The sequence below is a fragment of the Somniosus microcephalus genome, chromosome 14 (assembly GCF_052327205.1).
Source record: "Somniosus microcephalus isolate GS21.2 chromosome 14, FLI_Smic_1.0, whole genome shotgun sequence".
NCBI classification, from domain to species: domain Eukaryota; kingdom Metazoa; phylum Chordata; class Chondrichthyes; order Squaliformes; family Somniosidae; genus Somniosus; species Somniosus microcephalus.
Genome location: NC_141000.1, coordinates 93,364,675 through 93,390,169, shown reverse-complemented (window position 1 = coordinate 93,390,169; position 25,495 = coordinate 93,364,675). Strand labels below are relative to the sequence as shown.

At 45.4% G+C, this 25,495-nt stretch overlaps 1 protein-coding gene across 1 annotated transcript in view; it reads left to right on the top strand.

Moving 5' to 3' along the window:
• The window catches only part of cep97 (centrosomal protein 97), a 70,675-nt gene that overhangs the window by 31,749 nt on the left and 13,431 nt on the right, over positions 1-25,495 (top strand). Inside the window, exons 8-10 of the mRNA XM_086006933.1 lie at positions 4,544-4,677; positions 16,777-17,566; positions 19,337-19,412. Of these exons, the coding sequence (XP_085863059.1) occupies positions 4,544-4,677; positions 16,777-17,566; positions 19,337-19,412 (1,000 nt within the window). The remainder of the gene's footprint in view (positions 1-4,543; positions 4,678-16,776; positions 17,567-19,336; positions 19,413-25,495) is intronic.

Sequence of the window (25,495 nt, the reverse complement as noted above, 5' to 3'; positions counted from 1 at the left end):
CACTTCCTAGCTGTCTCCAAGACAACCTATTTCTGCAATATCCTCTGCCTCTGCTCTTGCTTCATTCCTACTGCCACTGAAATACTTATCCTTATATTGGATTGGTCACTTCTAGGCTTGGCTAATCAGTGTTTTCACTGGCCTCTCAACTTCCACCGTACATAAATTACAACTCATCAAAATTTCACCACCTGCATTCTGTTCTGTACTAAGTCCCACTCCCCTATCATCCATGCCAACCTCTACTGATTCCCCATCGCAAAATACATTGGCTCAGATTTTGCCTCAAGAATAACGGTGGGCCATCGGTGCTCACAGTTATTATGGAGTAAATCGGACAACAACTTCCGGACTTCACACATGCACAGTTCAACGTGAAAATCCACAAGTTGTCCAATTTTGCTTTGCTCCACCGGACCTCGCCGAGAGACACGGCATTGAAATCCATGTAAGGGTGTGAAGTTGTGCTACTTGCCCACTAGTTAACCTCTAAACACGCCAGAAAAAGTTAGAGCAGAGCTGGTGCATTCAAGTGTAAGTGAATTTTTAACAGCGTGACTGCCAAACAACCTCTCTGGCACTGAAAAATTACTTTTAAAAGTGTAGACTCTCATTCCTTTGGAATTTAATCATTGTTTGAGATTTTTTTTTAAATTAATTAAAAAAAAAACTTTTTCTTTGTCTTTTATCTCTCTCTTAATTCCATCTTCTTTCCCTCTCTTTTTATTTCGCTTTCTGTACATGATTTTACAATGAATTAAATATTCTAATTTATACTTCCTGGTTTAGACTCTACGGCTGGGATTTTGCTCACCTTGGTGGGCCCAGGTTGGGCAATGTTGGTGGCGGGTCGCGGCCCCGCTGCTGGCTCCATCCCACAGCCTAAAATGAATTTATGTTGATGGGGCTTGTTAAGCCCAGCGTGGTTCCCGGCCCAATTAGAGGAAGCGGGTCTGGTGACGTCATTCTTGACGCGTCATCAGCCGGTTTTCTTAAAGGGACCATGGCCAACTTTTGACATTTGTGCTGTCAATGTTCTACAGCATTGAAGTGCTACAAACACTGACAATCACTGCACAGAAGTGCATGGCTGCACGCAAGTTCTCCCATGACTCCCTCCATATGCTTATGGAATGAGTCACAGCACACGGGGAGGCCCTCTTCCCTTCCCATGGGCAAAAGGCGAAAGAAACCTCCCCAGGAGACCAACACAGCCTGGTTGCAGACGAGGTCACAAGCAGAGATGTCGTCGGGAGGACCTGGGTGCAGTGGCGCAAACCTTTCAATGATCTCAACAACAACTTGTATTTATATAGCGCTTTTAACATAGTAAAACGTCCCAAGGTGCTACACAAGAGTATTTTAAGACAACAAATTTGACACCGATCCACATAAGGATAAATTAGGGCAGGTGACCAAAAGTTTGGTCAAAGAGATAGGTTTTAAGGAGTGTCTTAAAGGAGGAAAGAGAGGCGGTGAGGTTTAGAGAGGGAATTTTAGAGCTTAGGGCCTAGGCAACAGAAGGCATGCCCACCAAAGGTTGAGCGATTAATCAGGGATGCTCAAGAGGGCAGAATTAGAGGAGCGTAGATATCTCGGGGAGGGGAGGTTGTGGGGCTGAAGGAGATTACAGAGATAGGAAGGGGCGTGGCCATGGAGGTATTTGAAAACAAGGATGAGAATTTTGAAATCGAGGCACTGCTTAACCGGGAGCCAATGTAGGTCAGCAAGCACAGGGGTGATGGGCGAACAGGACTTGGTGAGGGTTAGGACACAGGCAGCCGAGTTTTGGATGACCAAGTTTACGTCGGGTGGAATGTGGGAGGCCAGCCAGGAGTGCATTGGAATAGTCAAGTCTAGAGGTAACGAAGGCATGCATGAGGGTTTCAGCAGCGGATGAGCTGAGCCAAGGGTGGAGACGGGCGATGTTACGGAGGTGGAAGTAGGCGGTCTTTGTTATGCTGCGGATATGTGGTCGGAAGCTCATTTCAGGATCAAATATGACACCAAGGTTGCGAACAGTGTGGTTCAGCCTCAGACAGATGTTAGGGAGAGAGATGGAGTCGATGGCTAGGGAACGGCATTTGTGGCGGGGACCGAAAACAATGGCTTTGGTCTTCCCAATATTTAATTGGAGAAAATTTGTGCTCATCCAGAATTGTATGTTGGACAAGCAGTCTGACAATTTAGACACCGTGGCGGGGTCGAGAGAAGAGGTAGTGAGGTAGATCTCATCAGATCACGAAACATTAGTACAAAGCCACACTCTCCTTCATCCTGCTGTGCCTCTCATCACATCCCCATCTCTCTGCCTTCCCTACCCTACTCCTGCACATCCTTACACCAACTTACCTTGCACCTCCACCCATCCCTCTATGTACATTACCACATCCCCATCTCACTAGCCACCCCTCACACTCGCCCTCATCCTAGTCCAATCATACCAACTAACAACACAAGGGTGGCCACTTGGGTGTTTTATCCAATGTTCATCTAAAGTTTCTGTTAATGTGCTGTCAAACATTGAAACCTTTATGTTCAACACTTTTCATTCTTGGACAGATTTGTGTGCACCTTTGGAAGTGGCTTAGTGAGTTGCTGTAAATGGTGAGACATAACAGTACCCCCCCTCAATGGTGGTGAGTGTGAAAGGAATGGCTTGGACATTGTAGGGATGCTTTATGGTGTTGGTGTGGGGTAGTGCCAACTTGACGCATCATGTGGCAGCCAGGATGTACAGTGTCAAGTGAAGCAAATGTGCCCATGGTGAGGCCATCCCTGGCCTCCTGGGCAGCAATGTGCTCGGGTGCTGATGCCCTCTGTCCTGTGCAGCATCAGGTGATTGCAGAGAAGGTTGGTGTTGTTGGTGCTGATGGTGTGCCTGGTGCTGCTGGTGTTGGGGCTGATTGTAATTGGATTCTGAGGACCAAGGTGAGACAGTATAAAGGGTACCATGTTGATGGAATAGATGGCAGGTGAAGTAGAGATGACAGAAGCATTCTATCAATGGTGAGAGAGTTCTTCCAATGAGGTGAGAGTGGAAAGTGGAAAGCCTGCAGAGTCTGTGCTGGAAATGGACTGAGAAACTGCTTGTGGCTGAGGAAAGTGATGATCTGTCAGGTGGGAGCTTTTACTGTACACTTGAAGTTGTCAAATAATCAGCTGGAGCAATGGCCGCTGAACTCCCACCTCAGGTTAACAGACGTGGCCCCCGAACAGTGTGGCCATGAAGTTAAAATTAAAAAGGTCTGTTAAGTACATTATAATGAGTTTAATTGGGTCGCCTGCCGCTGCCTGTCTGGTCTGCTCAGTGCTGACAGACCCGACATTGGGAAAGGAGCATTGCGGCAGGTTGACAGCAGGTTCCTGACCCGCTGACAGAAAAAAACACTTTCCCACCACCGATCCTGCCCGTTGACACCCCAGAAAATTCTGGCTTGTGTGTCTCAGTAAGGATTCTTCAATCTGATTGGTTGAAGTTCCACGTTGTTGGTCACACACCACAAATCCCTTGTATACGGTGCCATGCTGGAAATGATCTCTAGGAACTGTAAATTGCTGCTCAAAAGCCCGCGAAAAGTATGTGGGCAGCTGTAAGTGTGATGAATGGCAAGCGCTGTTCCTTCACCACTGACTGCAAAATCCGGGCCATTAAATTGAAAATTGTTTATGGATCCCTCCTACTACTGCATCCTCCTCCAGATCTACGTGCTTGTCTGCTGTTCATTACATTCCACCTGCTCCATGTTCAATGACAGAACCTTCACCCAGCTTGGCCTCACATTCTGAAATATTCTCTCAAAAGTTTTGCAAATCTGCTCTCTCCTTAAAAGCCTTCTTAAAACATGCCTCTTTGACCATGTCTTCAGTTGCCTCCGCTAACTCCTTTCCCATCACTGGTTGGCATTTGTTTTCACCTTGTGTGAAGTGCTTCTGGAGTACTTTATTATATTAAAGGCATGATATTAATTCAAGTTGTTGAGTATTTCAATTACTGCTGCTTGTGGGATCCCAGTCTCTGGAGGTAAAATATAGGGAAATTGAAGGGGTGTTTGTGTGCCCCCAATCTGTTTTCCACACCTGCAGACTGAGGTAACATTGTGGAGCATGGGTCTGCGATAGCTTCAGGAGAGGGGACTCTTCCACAGCACATGCATATTAAAATTAACTGGTCTGAATTTTGCAAACTCCAGGGAGTAAGTCACTGCAGCTGACTTACCATGCTGTCACTAGTCACTGCAGCGGAACAGTGGGGTTTAAACTTCTCCAATGGTTGTTGGCAACAAGAGTATCCCTAGACATGCTACATAAGTGGATGCCATGGACAGATAGTTCCTTAAAGCTAAAGCACCAGGAAAGTAGTTTGAATATTAAGGTTCATTTATATCAAATTGTTGGTATATCAAGTTTTTCTGGTCCCTTCAACTTCAATCTATCGAGACTCCACTGAATATAGAACCAGTGCAGTTCTAGTATTGTGAATAGAATAAATTGGGTTTGTTTTTTTGATAGCTAATTTGTGTTTCCTTTTGTCTGGCACTAGGCTTCACCAACTGGAGCTGATGGAGAAGTTGCAGAACAGCAGCCATATTCTACAGTCAAGTCCCACCCGGGAGTTGTCATTTCAAAGTGAACATAACAGCCCAACCCAAAGTCACACTACCCATAATGTGAAAGGTAGGAAGAATCCAGGACCTCACAGAAAACTATAGTTGCAAGTAACATGGTGCACTAAAACGATTGAACCATTGAATGCGCCTGCCAATCTAGTTGCACCAAGATGCTATATTTTGATTTTAATACATGCAAAGTTCATAACCCATGTGTCACTGCCATTTGATGCATTTTTCTATAGCTGCAAATGTTAATGCAAATATTGATTTGTACTATTTTTGGAGGTTTAATGTTGAATGGAGTAGTAGTAATATTGGAGCTTTGCAGAAATCTGTTTGATTGACTTTCCAGGCTAACGATTTCTGGCAACTTAACTTTAAAGGGAGAGATATCCAGCAGAAATAGAGCAAACATTTGCATGAAAAAGGCCTTTGATAAGGTACCAAACGGTAGACTCATGACAAAGGTTAGGGCATGTGGAATCAAGGGATAAATAACTGAATGGATAGCAAATTGGCTAAAAAAAGAGAGAGCAGAGTCAGGGTAAAGGGTATTTATTCAGATTGGAGGAAGGTAGAAAGCAGTGTTCCACAAGGATCAGTGCTGGGACCACTGTTATTCTTAATTTACATTGATCATTTGGACTTGGGAATAAGAAACTCAATATCAAAATATGCAGATGATACCAAAGTCGGGGTATAACTAACACTGAGAAAGAATGCAACATAAGACATGCAACAAGAATACATTAGAAAACTTGCAGACAGGGCAGTTAAGTGGCAAATGAGCTTTAACATAGATGCATGTGAGGTGATGCATTTTGGTAGAAAAAACATGAGCATCACCTACACCTTAGAAAATAAAAGAAACTGGGGTAGAAGGGATCTAGGGATACAGGTGAACAAATCATTAACAGCAGCATCACAAGTCAGCAAAGCTGTACTGGTCTCGCTAGACGTACTCCTATCTAGTTATCCAGCCAGCTAAACACTCATTCAAATAATTCCTTGAGATGCGGGTTTGCTGTTTTGAAGCTTTACTTGAACAAATTTGTGAAACTGTAAACAAAGACAAAGTATGTTTTGTACATAGAACTGAGTACTATACATTAGATGTTACATAAGATATAAACATATTTATAACAACAGAATAGACTAATTGTATGACTAACTAGCACTGAAGCTAAACCTCGGTAACTAACAGCTAATAACTTCTTATAGACAAAGTATTGTCAAAATACTACACTGACAAGGTTGTTATCATGTTATTAAACAAAGATACTCACAGACATTGCGTCTTGCCTAGCATATAAGATGGGATGGAACAGGATTGAGAATCCCTCATGTGAGCATCTTCATAACTCAGCAGGAACACTCCCCGGAATACTACTTCCGGTTCAAACAGGAAGAAAGGTCAAATAACATATTGCTATATACTAACACTGCTATACACTAACTACCACTAGAGGGTGCTATCTGCATGTAATAAATCCAGAATACTCCCTGTCTGGGGTCGTTAACGACCCCACATAATCCTAACTCTACATGTCACTGGAGTCCTCTGGCGACAAAAGAAGGACCAACTCTGAGAAGTCCATCGGTGTCGACGATAGGATGCAGCTTCCGTAGACGCTGTGAGGGGGTAGGTTGCGTTTTGCTGCTATGCACTTCAACTCTTCTGAGTAACACTCGTGTTGGACGCTCTTCATCACAAGGATTTTAGCTCTCTTGAGCACCTCTTCAGAGGGACTCTTACGACAGATGTGCCACCCATGGCAGCTACTCTCTTGAGTAGACTGGGAGAAGGTATGAGCTATGTGAATTAGGCATGCTACTGTCTTTGAGAGTGTTCCATTTGGAGAAACGCTCGAAGTGTTTGGTGCTCATCAGGTCCTTGGAGATTTGAGTAACGTTCGCTGTGACTTGTGGGCGTATCTCGGAGTCAGAAACAGGGTTGAGGAGGTCGAATGACTCATTGAGTTCAGAGGAGTGCAGGGACGGATCCTGAAGAAAAGCAGGTCCTGACAGCCAAGTCGTGCTGCTGAGAAGGGACGCTGTTACAGATCTAGACCCATGGTCAGCTGGGTTCAGGTCTGTGGGGACGTACCTCCACTGGTCAGAGGATGTGGACTGTCGAATACGTTGGACCCTGTTGTTCACGTATACGTAGAACCGTCTACTTTGGTTATGGATGTATCCTAGCACCACTTTGCTGTCTATATAATACGTGATGCTGTCAAACTTCAGATCAATCTCCTCTACTATGAACTCTGCAATCTCAACTGCAAATACTGCTGCGCACAGTTCCAATCTGGGTATGGTGAGGTCTGGCTGGGGTGCCAACTTGGCCTTGCCAAAGACGAAGCCGACTTTGCTTTGTCCATCTTGAGTGGTGACCTTCAGATAAGCCACACCTGCAATGGCCTTAGCGGATGCGTCTGCGTCTGCAAAGACACAAAGCTCCTTGAATTGGGCATTTGAGGGAGAGAAGGACGTATAGGAGCGAGGTATTCGGATCTCCTGTAAGTCTTGAAGTGAGTCTCTCCATCTGTCCCACTCTGCTTCCATCTCTTCAGGGAGGGGTGAATCCCACTCTTCAGCACGTGTGGAGAGTTCCCTGAGGAGCAGCCTGCCTTGTATGGTGACGGGCTAAGAAGCCGAGAGGGTCGTATAGGCTGTTGCCTGTAGAGAGCACTCCTCTATGTGTGAAGGGTTTCTTGTCATCTAAGGCTTGGAACGTGAACGTGTCTGTTGCTATGGTCCAAGACACTCCTAGGCTACGCTGTAGGGGGAGGTCATCAGTGAAGAGATCTGGATCCTTGACGTCCTTAGCACGATCTTCAGGGGGGGAATGCCTCCATCACTGCTGGTCTGTTAGAGGCTATCTTGTGTAGCCTGAGGTTGGATAGTGCAAGTAGTTCCTGAGCTCATCCAAGGGTACTGATGGCCTCTGCTTCGGTCGGGAATGACTTCAATGCATCGTCGACGTAGAACTCTTGTTCGATGAACCCTCTCACATCACTGCCAAAGTCGTCATCGTCTTCCTTGGCAGCCCTCCTTAGTCCGTATATGGCGACAGCAGGGGATGGGCTATTCCCGAAGACATGGACACGCATTCTGTAGTCCACAATGTCTCTGTTAGGGTCGTTGCGATACCACAGGAAGCGGAGGAAGTCTCTGTGGTCTTCTCTCACCACAAAGCAGTGAAACATGTGCTGGATATCGGCAGTGATGGCGACGGGCTCTTTCCTGAATCTCATGAGTACCCCCAAGAGGCTGTTGTTGAGGTCGGGCCCTGTGAGGAGTCCATCGTTGAGAGAGACTCCCTGATATGGTGCACTGGAGTCAAACACCACGCGGATCTGTTCTGGCTTTTTGGGGTGATAGACTCTGAAGGAAGGGAGGTACCAACACTCTTGGCCTTCCTGGAGTGGAGGAGCTAGCTCTGCATGATCGTTGACAAGCATTTTCTTGACAAACTCTAGGAAGTGTGCTTTCATCTTTGGCTTCTTCTCTAGTGTGCGACGGAGTGAGTTAAGACGATTATAGGCATACTCCCTGTTGTTCGGCAGCCGTCGTCTGGGGTTCTGGAAGGGTAAGGGTGCAACCCAGCTGTTAGAGCTGTCACGAGAGACCTCATTGTCCATAATCTGGAGGAATCTCATGTCGTCGATCGATGGAGCAAGTTTGTGGTCATTGGCGGTGCGACAGAAGACTGACTGACCCGGGTTCTCTCCAGTGAGCATCATCTGTGTGCTGTTTGTGGAGATCAGTGCTGGGGGGTTCTGATGCTGGGCCGTATTACTGAACTTCTCTGTCACTCGGATCTGACTACTGCATGGGGTAAGGTAGCTTGGACGACCATTCTGCAAGATGGAAGTCTTGAGTGTGCTCACCTGAGATGGCTTGTGAGCACCCCTGAGGCACACGTTTCCAATGACGACCCAACCGAGGTCTAGCCTTTGGGCAAAAGGGGCATCATGTGGACTGTTGCTCTGTTTCCTTATCTTATGTACCCTCAGGGTGTCCCTTCCCAACAACAGAAGTATGTCTGTGTCTAGATCAAGAGGTGGGATCTCGTCTGCAATGCGTCTCAGATGACGGTGGTGATGAGCTGCATTCGGAGTGGGAATCTCAGAACGGTTGTCGGGGACTTGATTACATTCGATGAGTGTAGGAAGGGGGAGACTAATCTTCCCGTCGGCTGACTCAACAACATAACCACAGGCCCTCCTGCCGGCTATCTCTGAAAGTCCAGCACACGTCTTCAGCGCGTAAGGCGACGGACTTCCTTTGACCTTAAAGATGTCGAAGAACTCGGATCTTGCCAGAGAACGATTGCTTTGTTCCTCTAGTATGGCATACATCTTTTCAGATTCCTGGCGACGTCCTACAGGGTACACATTAATGAGGCATATCTTGGAGCATGCTCTTGCGCTCACTCCTTCTCCACACACCTCGGTGCACTTGGATGTAATCTCCGGACCGGCAGCTCCCTCTCTCTCCCCGCCGTGCTCTGAGGCGGGAGGAGACGACTCTGACTTCCAAGGAGCTGGGCCTGGGTGGAGTGCTGAAATGTGCCGATCACTTTCACATTCTGTGCATTTTACATCTACCTTGCAGTTCTTGGTGAGATGGTTCGTGGAAGAGCAGCACTTGAAACATATAGAGTTCTCTTTGAGATACTGTTTTCGGTCTTCCAGGGACATCTCTCTGAAGCCTCTGCACTTCTTTAATGGATGGGGCTTGTTGTGGATGGGGCATTGTTTGCTCATATCCTCAGATTTCTTCTGATCCCTTGTGTTCTCGGTTGAAGATACTTGCGTTTTGTGGACAGATATTGGCGTCTTTCCATGTCTGTCAAACTTGTCTCTTCTGGTAAGTGCTGTGTGGGAGGAGAAGAGGTTGAAGCTGGGGTCGGTAACGTTGTGCTTTAGCTTGAACTCTGACCCGAACGATATCCACTTCTGCAGATTGAATGGAAGCTTCTCTATGATGGGACTTACCCCTCTGGAAGTGTCTAAGTACGATAGGCCGGGTAGGTAGCCATCCTGCTTTGCGGTTTCGAGTTATGACAGCAGATCTCCAAGGTCGCGGAGCTTCTGGGGTTCCTTATTTGTCAACGACGGAAAGTTCTCCAACCTGGCAAAGAGAGCCCTTTCAATGGCTTCAGGCGAGCTGTAGCTTTCTTCCAGCCTCGCCGAAGCCATCTTCAACCCAGCTGGCGGATGTCCCACATTGACCGCTTTTATCCTGCGTGCCTGTCCGGCGGACTCTCGGCCGAGCCATTTGATGAGGTCGAGCTCTTCTCCTGCCGACAGGTCTAAGCCCGATATGGCACCGTGGAAGGAGGACTCCCACGCCCGATAATTCTCTGGTCTATCATCAAACGTGGTTAACCCTGTAGTCACCAGCTGGCTGCGTGCAAGGTATTTGGCAAGGTCGTAGGTGCTGGGACCTGTGCCAGGGTTGCCTTGAGTAGGGGCTCTGTTGGGGGTCTCAAGGAAATGAGAGGGGGTTTGCTGCTGACTTTCACTCTTCAGCGCTCCATTCCTCTGCACCGTGTCCTCTGTTTTGCAGGGGAGGACCCTGTGACTTGAGGCATGCTGTCCATTTTGACCGTGATTGGTGACGTGGGGCATGTTATATGAAGTGCTTGAGTCTGTAGAGATGTGTGGGTTTTCATCCCTCTCGTAAACTGTATGTCGGCTTGGTCGCTCACGTAATCTCTGGTGCGCTGTCGTCGACTCTGCCACGGTGATATACCTATCAATTCCTCCAATAAAAGGCGAAGAGTTACGAAGGTGACTAAAGGTTTTTATTGACTAAATAACAGCCCACTCTCGTGGGTGATCCGATCCAAGCAGGAGGAATACCAGCCAGTCGCTCACCTTTATACCTGGCCTGGTGGGTGGAGCCAAGGCGGAGTCGGCAGTGGTCATCCCAGGTATAGCAGTGTGGCAAGAGGCGACCTCGTACCGTGATACAATAGTGGTCAGTGATACAGTTATAACGAACAGTGGTGAACAGTGCTAACGATAGTGAACGTGGTTTACCACACACGGAACGGGAATTAAAGGTTTGTTAGCTGCCTCAGGATCAGCTTCCACTAAAATTGCCTCGAATACAGGAAACTTTGTGCTATCCGGCACCGACGGGACCGAGCTGTTGCCGTTCCCTCAAAACTGCCGGACAAACCAGCGTTAATGTTGAAGCATACGGAGCTTTTCAGCTCCGTATCTGACAACAAACACTCTTGCTTAGTAACAGCTTCTAAACAGTCGGCCATACCTTGGAAGCATCTCTGTCGCTTAGCAACAGCTTCAGAGAGACTTTGCAGAGCCTGACTGTTGGGGAAAAAAAAGCCACGAGAAGAAAAAAAACCTCGAAGAAAAAAAACGTAACAAAACGGCTCCTGATTTTTGCCGGTGGCTCGAGCTTGCCGGACATTTAACCTCCGGATAACACACAGTTTCCTGTACTTGTGCCTCAGCTAATGCAGCACCTATCTCTTTCTTCCTGCAGAGCGTCTAATGTGGCTTGGAGACGGGCCTGCTCAGCTTGGCGTCCAACTTGGAGACGGGCCTGTTCAACTTTTATTTCTATTTCTTTGTTGGCATAAGCAGCTCTGGCTTGGGCTGCTTCTAGCCTAGCCCGTGCTTTGGCGATGGCCATGCTTACCTTAGAACCACCTGATGACTGTGAACCGGCTAATGACCGTGAACCGACTGATGACCGTGAACCGGCTGATGATCGTGAACCAGCTGGCGATCTGTAGTAACGAGAGCTTATAGACAGATTGTCACATTCTACAGTTTTATCTAACTGTTTAAGGTCTTCTACTCGCTGAGTAACGTTTTCGGTATTACCTTCTGCCATGCTGGCTTGGGGTAAGTGTGGTGTACAAGGTGAAGACTTAAGCTGGCTCTGTCGTGATGGCCGACTCCGAGTCCTTGCTGCTCCACGTGGAGGATCTCCTCTCTTCACAGCTAGCCGTAATGCTGTCTTTTCACTGTACTGGTCTCGCTAGACGTACTCCTATCTAGTTATCCAGCCAGCTAAACACTCATTCAAATAATTCCTCGAGAAGCTGTTTTGAAGCTTTACTTGAACAAATTTGTGAAACTGTAAACAAAGACAAAGTATGTTTTGTACATAGAACTGAGTACTATACATTAGATGTTACATAAGATATAAACATATTTATAACAACAGAATAGACGAAACATATTTATAACAACAGAATAGACTAATTGTATGACTAACTAGCACTGAAGCTAAACCTCGGTAACTAACAGCTAATAACTTCTTATAGACAAAGTATTGTCAAAATACTACACTGACAAGGTTGTTATCATGTTATTAAACAAAGATACTCACAGACATTGTCTTGCCTAGCATATAAGATGGGATGGAACAGGATTGAGAATCCCTCATGTGAGCGTCTTCATAACTCAGCAGGAACACTCCCCGGAATACTACTTCCGGGTCAAACAGGAAGAAAGGTCAAATAACATATTGCTATATACTAACACTGCTATACACTTACTACCACTAGAGGGTGCTATCTGCATGTAATAAGCCCAGAACAAAAGCAATTAAAAATGCTAACAAAGCACTGGGATTTATTTCTAGCGGTATAGAATTCAAAAGTAGCGATAGGACCTTGGTCACGCCGCACTTAGATTACTGTGCACTGTTCTGATCGCCATACTATAAAAAGGGTATAGAAGTACTGGAGAACGTGCAAAAAAGAAATACAAGAATGGTGCCAGAACTGAGGGAATACAGCTATCGGGAAAGATTGAACAGGTTGAGGCTTTTTTTTTTTAGAAAAGAATAGACATGGAGGTGACCTGATCGAGGTCTTTAAAATTATGAATGGGTTGGACAGGGTAGATATGAAAAGAATGTTCCACTTGTGGGCGAATCCAAAACTAGGGGCCATAAATACAATGGTTACTAATAAATCCAATTGCAAAATAAGGAAAAATGTCTTTACTCACAGTGGTTAGAATGTGGTTGAGGCAAAAAGCTTGGATGCTTTCAAAAGGAAGCTAGATGAGTATATGAAAGAAAAGGGAATAGAAACTATGCTGAAAGGTTGAGATGAGGTATATAGAATGGGAGGATACTCGTGTGGAGTTTAAACACCAGCATAGATTAGTTGGGCTGAATAGCCAGTTTCTGTGCTGTATATCCTACGTAATTTCAAGCACTCTTAAAAATTTTAGTTCCCCTGCTGTGAGAGTATATCACTATATGACAGTACTGGGCTTGCCTGTCCAATGTGGAATGTGTATTGTGTGGAAGTTTCTGGAAGATAGTGTCTAGGAAATCACAAATGCAAGGAATGTCTCCAGATGGATTCACTTTAGCTTGAAATTCAGTTGGAGAAACTTTTGCACGATATAGGAGGAAGGATTCCTGGAATCTACATTCCAGGAGGTGGATACCCTACAAGTAGAGAGGAATAGCAAGGAAGGGGCAATGGGTGATTATCTGTAGAGAGGATTCCTAGCGGTCTGAAGTTGTCTGATAGTTGTACAGAGCGGCAGACGAGAACAGCAGCGCAAGGAGGTAAATCACAAGCAACATCATAGCACTATGGAATAAGTGATTGGCTGGGGGGTGGGGGGGGGGGGAGTGATGATGTCAAAAAAGGAAACTCACAGTCTGTTGCTTTCCATGTGCCAGTGTAAGGGACATAATGGTGCATGTGGAGGAGATTCTGGAAAGGAAGGGTGAGCAGCCTGAAATCTTGGCTCATGTTGGTACTAATTACATAGGGAAGAACAGGATGGAAGTCTTGCAAAGAGAGTTTGAGAGGTGAGGTGTTGGGATTAAAAAGCAGGACCTCCAAGACAGTAATATCTATTACTGGAGGAAAAACTGTGACGGATGGTGTTCAATGTGAGGTCATTCACTTTGGACATTTACTTAATGGTGAGAAACTAGGAGCTGTGGAGGAACAACGGGATTTAGGTGTCCATGTACACAAATCACTAAAAGGTTATGTACAGGTACAAAAAGTATTCTGAAAGACCAATGGAATGTTGACCTTTTATCTCAAGGGGGGTTTGAATTCAAAAGTGAGAAAGTGATGTTTCAGTTGTACAGAGCCTTGGTCAGATCCCATCTGGAATACTGCATTCAGTTTTGGGCACCGTACCTCAGGAAAAATATATTGGCCTTGGAAGGGCTACAGTGCAGATTCACCAGAATGTTACCAGGGCTTAAATGGTTAAATTATGAATTATGGTTGCATAAATTTGGCTTGAGATTTAGGGGTCATCCTGATGTGTTTAAAATGAAAAAGGGATTCAATAGGGTAGATACAGATTTTTTTTCCCCCTCTGAATCTAAATCAAGAGAGCATAATCTTATAATTAGAGCTAGGCTATTTAGGAGAAAAATCAGACAGCACTAAGGGGATTGGAAATCTAAGGGGATAGAGGAGGAGTAAAGGAGACTGATCCAGAGGGAAAGTACCAGAGAAAAAAATAAGGAAAAGGATACTTGAGGAATATAAAAGGGTCATGGTTGCTGTGTTTATATGGGACTGTGCAAAGCTTTAGAAATGAAGTCCGGGAACTACAGGCACTAATTGGAATGGCGGGATATGATGATGTATCCTTGACAGAAACTTAGAAAACTTGGCTTCAATCAAGGCAAGTCTGGGAACTAAGTATTCCCGGCTGTAACATTTTCATGAGATAAAAAGGAAGGAGGACTGGACTTATTCATTAAGAACATAATTACAGCCATAGAAAGGAGAGCTTAAATGACTGGTGCTCAGATGGCGTCTCTCTGCGTTAAGAAATGATAAAAGATCCATAACCATATGTAGATAACTGAATAGTGGAAAGAAATTGAGGATGAGATTTATAGGTAATTTAGAGGGGTTTGAAGTAGTAATAACTGTGATAATGGGAGACTTTAAGACTGCGGTAGATTAGAATAAGACAAATGTTTGCGGTCAAAATGGGGAGAGATGTTTAGAGTACATCCAAGATGGTTTCCTTAATTGATGTGTTGCATGTCTAATTCCTTTCTACTGTTCAGTTGTCTACATAAAGTTATAGTACCCTCATCATTCCTTAACCCAGACAGACGCCATGTGAGCGGCACCACCATCAATGAAAACTATCTACAGCTGTAATTATGTATTTAATTAATAAGTTCACCCCTTCCCTTTTCCCTTCTCCCATCTCTCATTAAGATTTTCTAGCCTGGACTTGCTTTGGTTGAAGCCAAGTTTTCTTTAAAGCTACATCATCATATCCCAACATTCTAATTAATGCCTGTAGTTCCTCAACTTAATTTGTAATGCTTTGCACAATCCCATATAAACAATATACATCAGCAAAGACGGGGGTTATGCATGAGTGGGACTTAGTGTGGGATAGAATACGGTCAGTAGAGTGTTTTTTGGAGGAGCTGAAGTTGACGGAAGGTGGAGGGTGGGAAGTCAACCAGGAGAGCATTGGAATAGTCAAATCTGGAGGTGACAAAGGGTTTCAGCAGAAGATGGGCAGAGACGGGTGATGTTACGGAGTGGAAGTAGGCGGTCTTTGTGATGGAGAGGCTGTGAGGTTGGAAGCTCGGCTTCGGGTCGAATAAGAGGTTGTGAACAGTCTGGTTCAAACTGAGACGGTTGTTGAGGAGTGGGATGGAATCAGTAGTAAGAGTCCAGAGTTTGTGGCGGGGGCCAAAGACGATGGCTTCAGCGTTCCCGATGTTTAACTGGATGAAATTGGAGCTCATCCAAGATTGGATGTCAAGATGAGCAGTCTGATAATACCGAGGCAATGGAGGGGTTGAGAGTTTTGATGGAGAGGTGGATCTGGGTGTCATCAGCATACACATGGAAGCTAACCCCATGTCTTTGGTTGATGTCACCAAGGGGCATTATGTAGCTGAGGAATAGGAGGGGGCCAAGGATAAATCCTTGGGGGGACTCCAGAGGTAACGGTGCAGTTACAGGAAGAGAAGGCATTGCTGGAAATGCTCTGGCTATGATTTGGGTAGGTAAGCGTGAAACCCAAGCGAGGGCATTTTCATTGAGCTGGTCGACGGACCAGATATGAGAGGAGGATGATGTGGTCACCCGTGTCGAAGGCTGCAGAGAGATCAAGGAGGATAAGGAGGGATAGTGCACTATGGTCACAGAGGATGTCTTTTGTGACTTTGATTAGGGCTGTTTTAGTGCTGTGGCAGAGCAAAATCGTGATTGGAGTGATTCAAACATGGAGTTGTGCGAAACCTAGGCATGGATTTGGGAGTCAACAGCATGTTCAGGACTTTGGAGAGGAAAGTGAGGTTGGCGATGGACAGTGGTTTGCAAGGGCAGAGGGGTCAAGGATTTTTTTTTAAGGCGGGATTAATGATGGCGGTTTTGAATTTTGTATATATGAATTGTGGAAGGCATTTGATAAGGTGCCTTTATAAGAGACTTATTCTAAAGCTGAAGATAAATAAATAGTATTAAAGGGAATGTAGCTGATGGATAAAGAGATGGACGGGGCAGAAAGCAAAGAAGGACATGGAGTCAATGACCAGCCTATGATATTTCTGGTAGGAGCTGAAAAGGATGACTTTGGCCTTCCTTATGTTCAGTTGTAGGAACTTCTGACTTGTTTCCCAATGATGTCAAACAGGCACCCTGACAGCAAAGAGGAGGTCATGTTGCGGAGAGGTAGAGCTGGGTGTCATCAGCTTACATGTGGAAGCTGACCCCGTGTCTAGGGATGCCACTAAAGGACATTATGTAGATGAAGAGGAGGAGGGGGGCCCCAAGGGTAAATCCTTGAGGAACTCTGGAAGTGACCATGTAGGAGCTGAAGGAGAAGGCACTGCTGGAGATGCAACACAAGGGCAGTCCCACCAGGATTAGTGTGAAGTAGTAGGAGGATTTGACTGTGGTCAGATGATGTGATAAGTTACTTATCCAGTCAATTTTGCATAACATTTCTAGTCCGTACACTATGGAATGAAGTGAGACCCACTGTATAAGACTGTGACCGTGTGCAGTAGATCTGCAGCCTTTGATGTGTACAGTATATGAGTTTGCAGCCTTGCCCTGCACAGGCACAAAAAGAAAGAAGTGTGCTTTCATGCTACAAAGCTAAAAACTTATTTTCTTTTTGTGGTTGTATTCTAGAGCCTACAATTCGAATTAACTCGTGGGTTGCAGCGAGTGTCCATGGAGACCAGTCCCGTGCAATCCAGCAGTTCTCACCAGTTCTTGGACAGACTGCAGGGTGTTGTCGTAGTGAGCTCTTCTTGGAGGATATACAGACTGATGAAGATAAACTGAATTGCAGTCTTCTCTCTTCAGAGTCTACATTCATGCCTGTAACCACTGCAATGTCCCCTCTTTCACCTTCCCATAATCTGAGGCTTCCTGGAGATACGCCGATTCCAGAAGGTGATGTCACAACACCATTTCATTTGGAAACTGGAGCTAAACACGAGGATAGCGATGACCAAAAGCATCAGAGGGTTGCAAGAAGAGCAGAAGAATACGGAGCATGGGTGGGAAGAGCTAGTGAGAAAGGTAAAGAAGGGAGTGGCAGTAAGTTGTTCCATGTACCCAGTCCAGTGCAATCTTGTGTCAACTTCACTTCAAATGTAAGCAAATACCCAGCGTCAACAGCATTAACCAAGGAGCACAATTTGCCAGATAATGGATTGCCCAATCGTGTGCCAATGGAAACTGGCAGGAAGGTAGTGAGAGAAGACTCAAAGCCAGATAAATCTGGTATGTCTGTAACATTTGAGCCAAACCCAGAATTTCTGAATGAAATGAATAAAGCAGCCATAAAGATTCAAGCACACTGGCGAGGATTCTACACCAGGAACTGGAATCCAAAGGCAAAGGAAATACGTTGTGAAATCCGGCTACGTAGGATGCAGGAACATGTGGAATACTTGACTGAAGAAGTAATCAGGTGAAATACTGGAGTGGGGAGGGGTTCTTTTATTCGTTTGAGAATTCATACGGCATTCTGATTAAGTATGTCCTATTTAGAGAGTGAAAACCCAAAGTCCTGCAGCAGACTAATAACCAAATATTTACCCATGCTCATCTCAGTCTCAAAATACTGTACTGTGGGTAAATCTGAGTGACAATCTGCGTTTGCTTGGGTTGATTCAACAAGATTCCAAAAGAAATCTGAAACAACCAGGCCTTGAAGCTAATCCAGGTTTTCCACTTCCAATTTATGACTAACTGGGTTTGAAGTAGTTTTGACCTTGAAATTCAAATATGTGAAATTAAGCGGATTTGCCATTCCTGGTTTTATAAATAAGGAATAAAATGGCAGGCAAAATAAAGGTAAATACTAGCATAATGTCCAAATAAAATGCAACTATTTATGAAACATTGGCCCGGAATTTGCAGTCGGGATGATGCCGTCATTCTGCCTTTGAAACTGACCGCAACTTCAGGATTTAGCGCATTTGCATGTACATGCAGAAATCCTGAAGTTGCGGTTAGTCATTGACTGCTCCAAAACTGGCTGCGCTGCACGCCCCCCCACCACAGAGTCAGCAATCTGTGTAATCAGCCAAATCAGGGAAACTGACACAAACTTCGGCTCTTCCGCAGTAATTACACTGTCAAAGTCCCCATTAAAAGTTAGACCCAAAGGGATTAGGTGTAACTGGGGTTTTAACAGCATTATTACTGCTAAACAAATGTTAAGGGCTTGGAAAACTAATTTAAATTTTGTGCAGTGTGAAATTTGTCCATTTTAATAAAATTTAAATTTTTAAGAAACTTAAAAAAAAATTAAAAGAAGTTTGTCCATCTTCATTTCAGGTTTGCCTTTTCTCCATGTGAGAGCTCCAATCTTTGTTTTGATCTCCTTAACATTTTTAAAAAGTTAAAATTTTAGGAGCTTACTCACTTCCTTGTTCGCTGTCTGTGAGAATTCTACCTTTTCATTGGTTGCTTAGACAGCTTGTTGCTGTCACAGCAGTTCACACAAGGGAATCCCCACTAACTTCCATTGATTTGAATTGAAGGTCGGAAAACCCGAAGTTCTCAACACAGGGATATCGAGATCATAAGGATTGAGAAGCTTATTTCAGGGCCAGCAGCGAACGTCTTCACTTTGCTGTTCACTGCAAATTCCGGGCCAACATCTCTAAAAGGTCTCTGGATCTTTAAAGGGGAACATCGCCTAAGGGAACGGGAAGGAAAAATATTTTCAATTTAAATAACTTTTTTCCCCCCCTCTCTCTTTTCCACCCCCACCCCCAACCCTCAAAGATTCTTTAGATAAAATGTTAACTGGTAAAGGTCTGAAATAAGCCTCAAAAGACAGATTATATTGCAAAAGAACTGCCCTGGCAATGTATCCAGTGAGTATATGTTCAGCTGGTTACTATTCATCTGAGCAGAGATTGGCATGCTTCTTGCTGCATATGGCAACTATAAATAATCTACTAAATTACAAAAATGTTAATATAACCCCAGCACTTTATATAATACTCAGCATTTATACCCCTCTCCCTCTCTCAAAAAGCACCACCCCTTTCCCTTCCAATTTGCTGCTGGGCTGCTACATGGAATACGAGTCAGGATTATGGGAGGAGGGAACATTGCCTTCTGACTGACCCTGATTCTTGCAAACCAAGAAAATACTGCATGATAAGTTCCTACAAAAAGTTTAAATCTTCATTCTCTTTTTTGTTCTATCTTGGGATCTTTGTAGATGGAGGAAAGAATGTGAAGAAGAACGCATTCAAAGGATGGTGCAGGAAGAAGCTGTAAAGTTTTTATGGAACCAGGTAACTTCTCATCGCTTGTGGTCTAATAGTCTAGACTGATATAAATGTACTTATCACAAAAATCACAGAAATCACAGAAACCCCACAGTGCAGATAGAGGCCATTTCGGCCCATCGAGCCTGCACCGACACATATCCCACCCGATCCCCGTAACCCCTACACCAACACACATCCCACCCTATCCCCGTAACCCCACGTATTTAATCCCCCTAACACTAAGGGTCAATTTATCATAGCCAATCAACCTAACCCGCACATCTTTGGACTGTGGGAGGAAACCGGAGCAACCGGAGGAAACCCACGCAAACACGGGGAGAATGTCTGTGTGGAGTTTGCACAGTCACCCGAGGCCGGATTCGAACCCGGGTCCCTGGCACTGTGAGGCAACAGTGCTAACCACTATGCCACCGTGAATCTGTTTCCATTGTAAGGTATGTATTTTTTGAAATTGAGAAATGTAGATGAAGGGCCATGGCATACTGTACATAACAAAATTGTGAAGCATAGGAAAGGTATTGAGGCAAATCAAGAATTAGGTGGTGCCAAGCTTAAGTTTTAAAAACCTGTAGAGTATAGGAATAAGAGAAAACTGAGGAGGTGAGGAATTGCGCAGTACAGGAAACTCTCTTTTAACCGGCAAAATTCAGGAGTAGGTTCTGGTAAATTTTACTATATATTAGTGGCCGTGTAACCGGGGTTCCTGGATCTGTGGCCGTGTAACCGGGGTTCCTGCACCTGTGGCCGTGCAACAGGGACTCCTGGATCTGTGGCCGTGTAACCAGGACTCCTGCACAAGTGCCGTGTAACCGGGGCTCCTGCACCTGTGGCCGTGTACGGGGCTCTCGTACCTTGGTAAGTGTACCTCTCTGTAATCCGGACTTTTTGATCAACCAGCACCACGGCGGTCCCGTCGGTGCTGGATAAAAGAGAGTTTCCTGTATTGAAGACTTGGGGGAAAGAAATGTTACAGTGAGAGACAGTGCAGTGAGTCTTAATTTCAATAGAATGATTCAGGAAGAACACCATATACAATTTAGAGTTTAGGAGGAACAAAAAAGGGGAGTTCATAGCAGCAATAATCAAAGAAGTATCAATAAAATAGTAGAAGCTTTCGGAGCGCTGCTCCTTCGTCAGGTGCAGTGAAAAGATGCCTATAGACACAGCATATATTGTCACAGAACACTGCCAGATGATTACAGGTAATCTTTCTAACTGCCCTTTATCACACCTCGGCAGAGAGATAATCACAGCAATGTCACGCTACATGTAACCCCACCTGACGTATAGTCATCCAGACTTGAGTCGTCATTGGCTTGTAAGAACATAAGAAATAGGAGCAGGAGTAGGCCAATCGGCCCCTCGAGCCTGCTCCGCCATTCAATAAGATCATGGCTGATCTGATCCTAACTGCCAATCCACTATCACAGAACCATCTCCTGCATCTAACAGAATTAGACACACGAAATAGCAGCAGGATCAGGCTACCCACAGGGCCATGACCGATCCGAACCTAGACTCATGTCCAAATTCCTGCCCGCTCCCCGTAACCCTTAATTCCCTTTACTTCTAGGAAACTGTCTATTTCTGTTTTAAATTTATGTAATGATGTAGCTTCTACAGTTTTTTGGGGCAGCATATTCCATGGACCTACCACCCTCTGAGTGAAGTAGTTCCTCCTCATCTCAGTTTTGAAAGAGCAGCCCCTTATTCTAAGACTATGCCCCCTAGTTCTAGTTTCACCCATCATCGGGAACATCTTCCCCGCATCCACCCGATCCAACCCCTTCACAATCTTATATGTTTCAATAAGATCGCCTCTCATTCTTCTGAACTCCAATGAGTAGAGTCCCAATCTACTCAACCTCTCCTCATATGTCCATCCCCTCATCCCCGGGATTAACCGAGTGAACCTTCTTTGTACTGACTCGAGAGCAAGTACAGGTAGACTACCCTTTATCCGGACTTCCGAAAACCGAAACCCTCTAAAAACCGAAGGTTTTTTCGTTCAGCGTAAGTCGTGCGTACGAACGAAAAAACCTTTGGTTTTTAGAGGGTTCCGGTTTCGGAAGTTCGGATAAAGGGTAAGTTGTGCGCACGACCCCCCGCCGACCACCCCCCCCCCGCCCCCCCCCGCGGCCCCCGCCAGCCCCGACAACCGCTGACCCCTCCGCGGCCCCCGCCAGCCCCGACAACCGCCGACCCCCCCGCGGACCCCGCCGGCCCCGACAACCGCCGACCCCGACAACCGCCGACCCCCCCCCCGCGGCCCCGACAACCGCCGACCCCGCCAGCCCCGACAACCGCCGACCCGCCCCGACAACCGCCGACCCCGCCAGCCCCGACAACCGCCGACCCCCCCCCCCCCCGCGGACCTCGCCGGCCCCGACCCCCGCCGACCCCGACTGACTTACGCTGAGCGTCAGCGTAAGTCGTGCGCACGACCCCCCCGCGGACCCCCGCTGACACCCCCGCCGACCCACCTTCCGAAATCCGAAATTTTCCTTTATCCGAAACCTCGGCTGGTCCCGAGGTTTTCGGATAAAGGATAGTCTACCTGTATGTCCTTTCTTAAGTATGGACACCAAAATTGTACGCAGTATTCCAGGTGCGGTCTCACCAATACCTTGTACAACTGAAGCAATACCTCCCTATTTTTATATTCTATCCCCCTAGCAATGAAAGCCAACATTCCATTGGCCTTCTTAATCACTTGCTGCACCTGCATACTAACCTTTTGAGTTTCGTGCACCAGGACCCCCAGATCCCTTTGTACTTCAGTACTTTCCAGTTTCTTGCCATTAAGATAATAGCTTGCTCTACGATTTTTCCTGCCAAAGTGCATAACCTCACACTTTCCAGTATTGTATTCCATCTGCCAAATCTTTGCCCACTTACTTAGCCTGTCTATGTCCCCTTGCAGGTGTTTTATGTCCTCCTCACTCACTACTTTCCCTCCCATCTTAGTATCATCTGCAAACTTTGATATGTTACACTCGGTCCCCTCCTCCAAATCGTTAATATAGATTGTAAAGAGTTGGGGACCCAGCGCTGACCCCTGCGGAACACCACTAGTTACTCATTGCCAGTCTGAGAATGAACCATTTATCCCAACTCTCTGCCTTCTGTTAGATAGCCAATCCTCTATCCATGCCAGAATATTACCCCCAATCCCGTGATTTTTTTATCTTAAGCAATAATCTTTTGTGTGGCACCTTGTCAAATGCCTTTTGGTAGTCTAAATACACTACGTCCACTGGTTCCCCTTTATCCACCCTGTATGTTACTTCCTCAAAGAACTCCAGCAAATTTGTCAAACATGACTTCCCCTTCATAAAACCATGCTGACTTTGTCCTATTAAATTATGATTATCCAAATGTCCTGTTACTGTCTCCTTAATAATGGACTCCAAAATTTTACCTACCACAGATGTTAGGCTAACCGGTCTATAGTTTCCAGCCTTCTGTCTACTGCCCTTTTTAAATAAGGGTGTTACATTAGCAGTTTTCCAGTCTGCCGGGACCATTGCCGAGTCCAGGGAGTTTTGGAAAATTATTACCAATGCATCCACAATCCCTACCGCCACTTCCCTCAAGACCCTAGGATGTAAGCCATCAGGTCCAGGTGATTTATCCGCCTTGAGTCCCATTATTTTACCGAGTACCACTTCCTTAGTGATTTTGATCGTGTTTAGCTCCTCCCCCCCCTTTAGCCCCCTGTTTGTCCAGTGTTGGGATATTCTTAGTGTCTTCTACTGTAAAGACTGATGTAAAATATTCATTGTGTTTTTGCCATCTCCATATTTCCCACCATTAATTTCCCGGTCTCATCCACTAAGGGACCAACATTTACTTTAGCCACCCTTTTTCTTTTTATATAACTATAAAAACTCTTACTATCTGTTTTTATATTTTTTGCTAATTTACTTTCATAATCTATCTTCCCTTTCTTAATCAATCTTTTTGTTATTTTTTGTTGTCTTTTAAAGTTTTCCCAATCCTCTATCCTCCCACTAGATTTGGCTACCTTATATGCCCTTGTTTTTAGTTGAATACTATCCTTAATTTCTTTACTTAGCCACGGATGGCTGTCTTTTCTTTTACACCCTTTTCTTCTCAGTGGAATATATATTTTTTGGAAGTTGTAAAATAACTCCTTAAATGTACACCACTGATCATGTATCGTCTTACCCTTTAATCTATTTTCCCAATCCACTCTACTCAATTCCGCTCTCATACCTTCATAGTCTCCTTTATTCAAGCTTAGCACGCTTGTTTGAGATCCAACCTTCTCACCCTCTAATTGAATATGGAATTCAACCATGTTATGGTCACTCATTCCAAGGGGATCCTTTACTAGGACATTTTTAATTAATCCTGTCTCGTTACACAGGACCAGATCTAAGGTTGCCTGCCCCCTGGTCGGTTCAGTTACATACTGCTCAAGAAACCCATCCCTAATACACTCAATGAACTCATCCTCAAGGCAGCCCTGCCCAATTTGATTTGTCCAATTAATATGATAGTTAAAATCCCCCATAATTATAGATGTTCCCTTATTACAAGCCTCAACTATTTCCTGATTGATAATCCGTCCAACAGAGTTGCCACAGTTCGGAGGCCTATAGACTACGCCCACTAGTGTTTTTTTCCCCTTATTATTCCTTACCTCCACCCAAACTGTTTCATTGTCCTAATCTTTTGACTCAATATCATTTCTCTGTATTTCAGTGATTCCTTCCTTTATTAACATAGCCACCCCACCTCCCCTTCCTTCCTGCCTGTCCTTCCTGATCGTTAAATAACCTGGTATGTTTAATTCCCAGGCATTGTCACCCTGCAGCCATGTTTCTGTAATGGCCACAAGATCATACCCATATGTAGTTATTTGTGCCATTAACTCATCTATTTTGTTACGAATGCTACGTGCATTCAGATAGAGAACTTTCAAAGATGTTTTGTGACACTTAGTTCCTGCTTTTGCCCTTTTTATTACTTTACCTTTTACTCCATACCTTCTGCCCCTTCCTGACATGCTCTGGTTTTTAATTTCCCCACTGCTACCTAAGTCTATGACCTTCTCTGTTGTCATTTGTATTATTTGCTCTCTAGGAACCTCCCCCCCACTAGTTAGTTTAAAGCCCTCTCTACAGCCCTAGTTATATGATCCGCCAGGACTCTAGTCCCAGCACTGGCCAAGTGAAGCCCGTCCCAACGGAACAGCTCCCTCCTGCCCCAGTACTGGTGCCAGTGTCCCAGGAAGCAAAACCCATTTCTCCCACACCAGTCTTTGAGCCACACATTTAACTCTCTAATTTTATTTGTCCTAGCCAAATTCGCTCGTGGCTCAGGTAATAATCCAGAGATTATTACCCTTGTGGTTCTGCTTTTTAATTTGGCCCCTAGCTGCTCAAACTCCCTCAGCAGAACCTCCTTCCTTGTCCTATCTATGTCGTTGGTACCAACATGGACCACGACAACTGGAACCTCCCCCTCCCACTCCAAGTTTCTCTCCAGTCCAGAGGAGATGTCCTTAACCCTGGCACCGGGCAAGCAACACAGCCTTCGGGACTCTTGCTCTCGGCTGCAGAGAACTCTATCTATCCCCCTAACGATACTATCCCCTACCACTACAACATTTCTTTTAACTCCCCCCATTTGAATGGCCCCCCGCTCCACGGTGCTGTGGCCAGGTTGCTCATCCTCCCCGCAGTCCCTGTTCCCATCCTCACAGGGAGTAAGAGCCTCGAACCTGTTGGACAAGTGCAAGGGCTGTGGCTCCTCCAACACTACCTCCTTGATCCCCGTACCTGCCTCACTTCTAGTCACACCATCCTGGCTTGTTCTCTCTACACTGATACGGCCAGACCTGCTGTGATTTCCAGCAGAATTTTTTTTTTTTTTTTTTTTTTATTGAATTTTGCTTGTCCTTTTGTTTTTCATACTGACCCCAGCAGCTGCAACATTTGACCCCACCTCATTGCTCTTTGATGTAATGTTTTCCTGACTGACCTGTTTGGACACCATTCACACCTTTGATTGCTGTGATTATCTCTCTGCCGAGGTGTGATAAAGGGCAGTTAGAA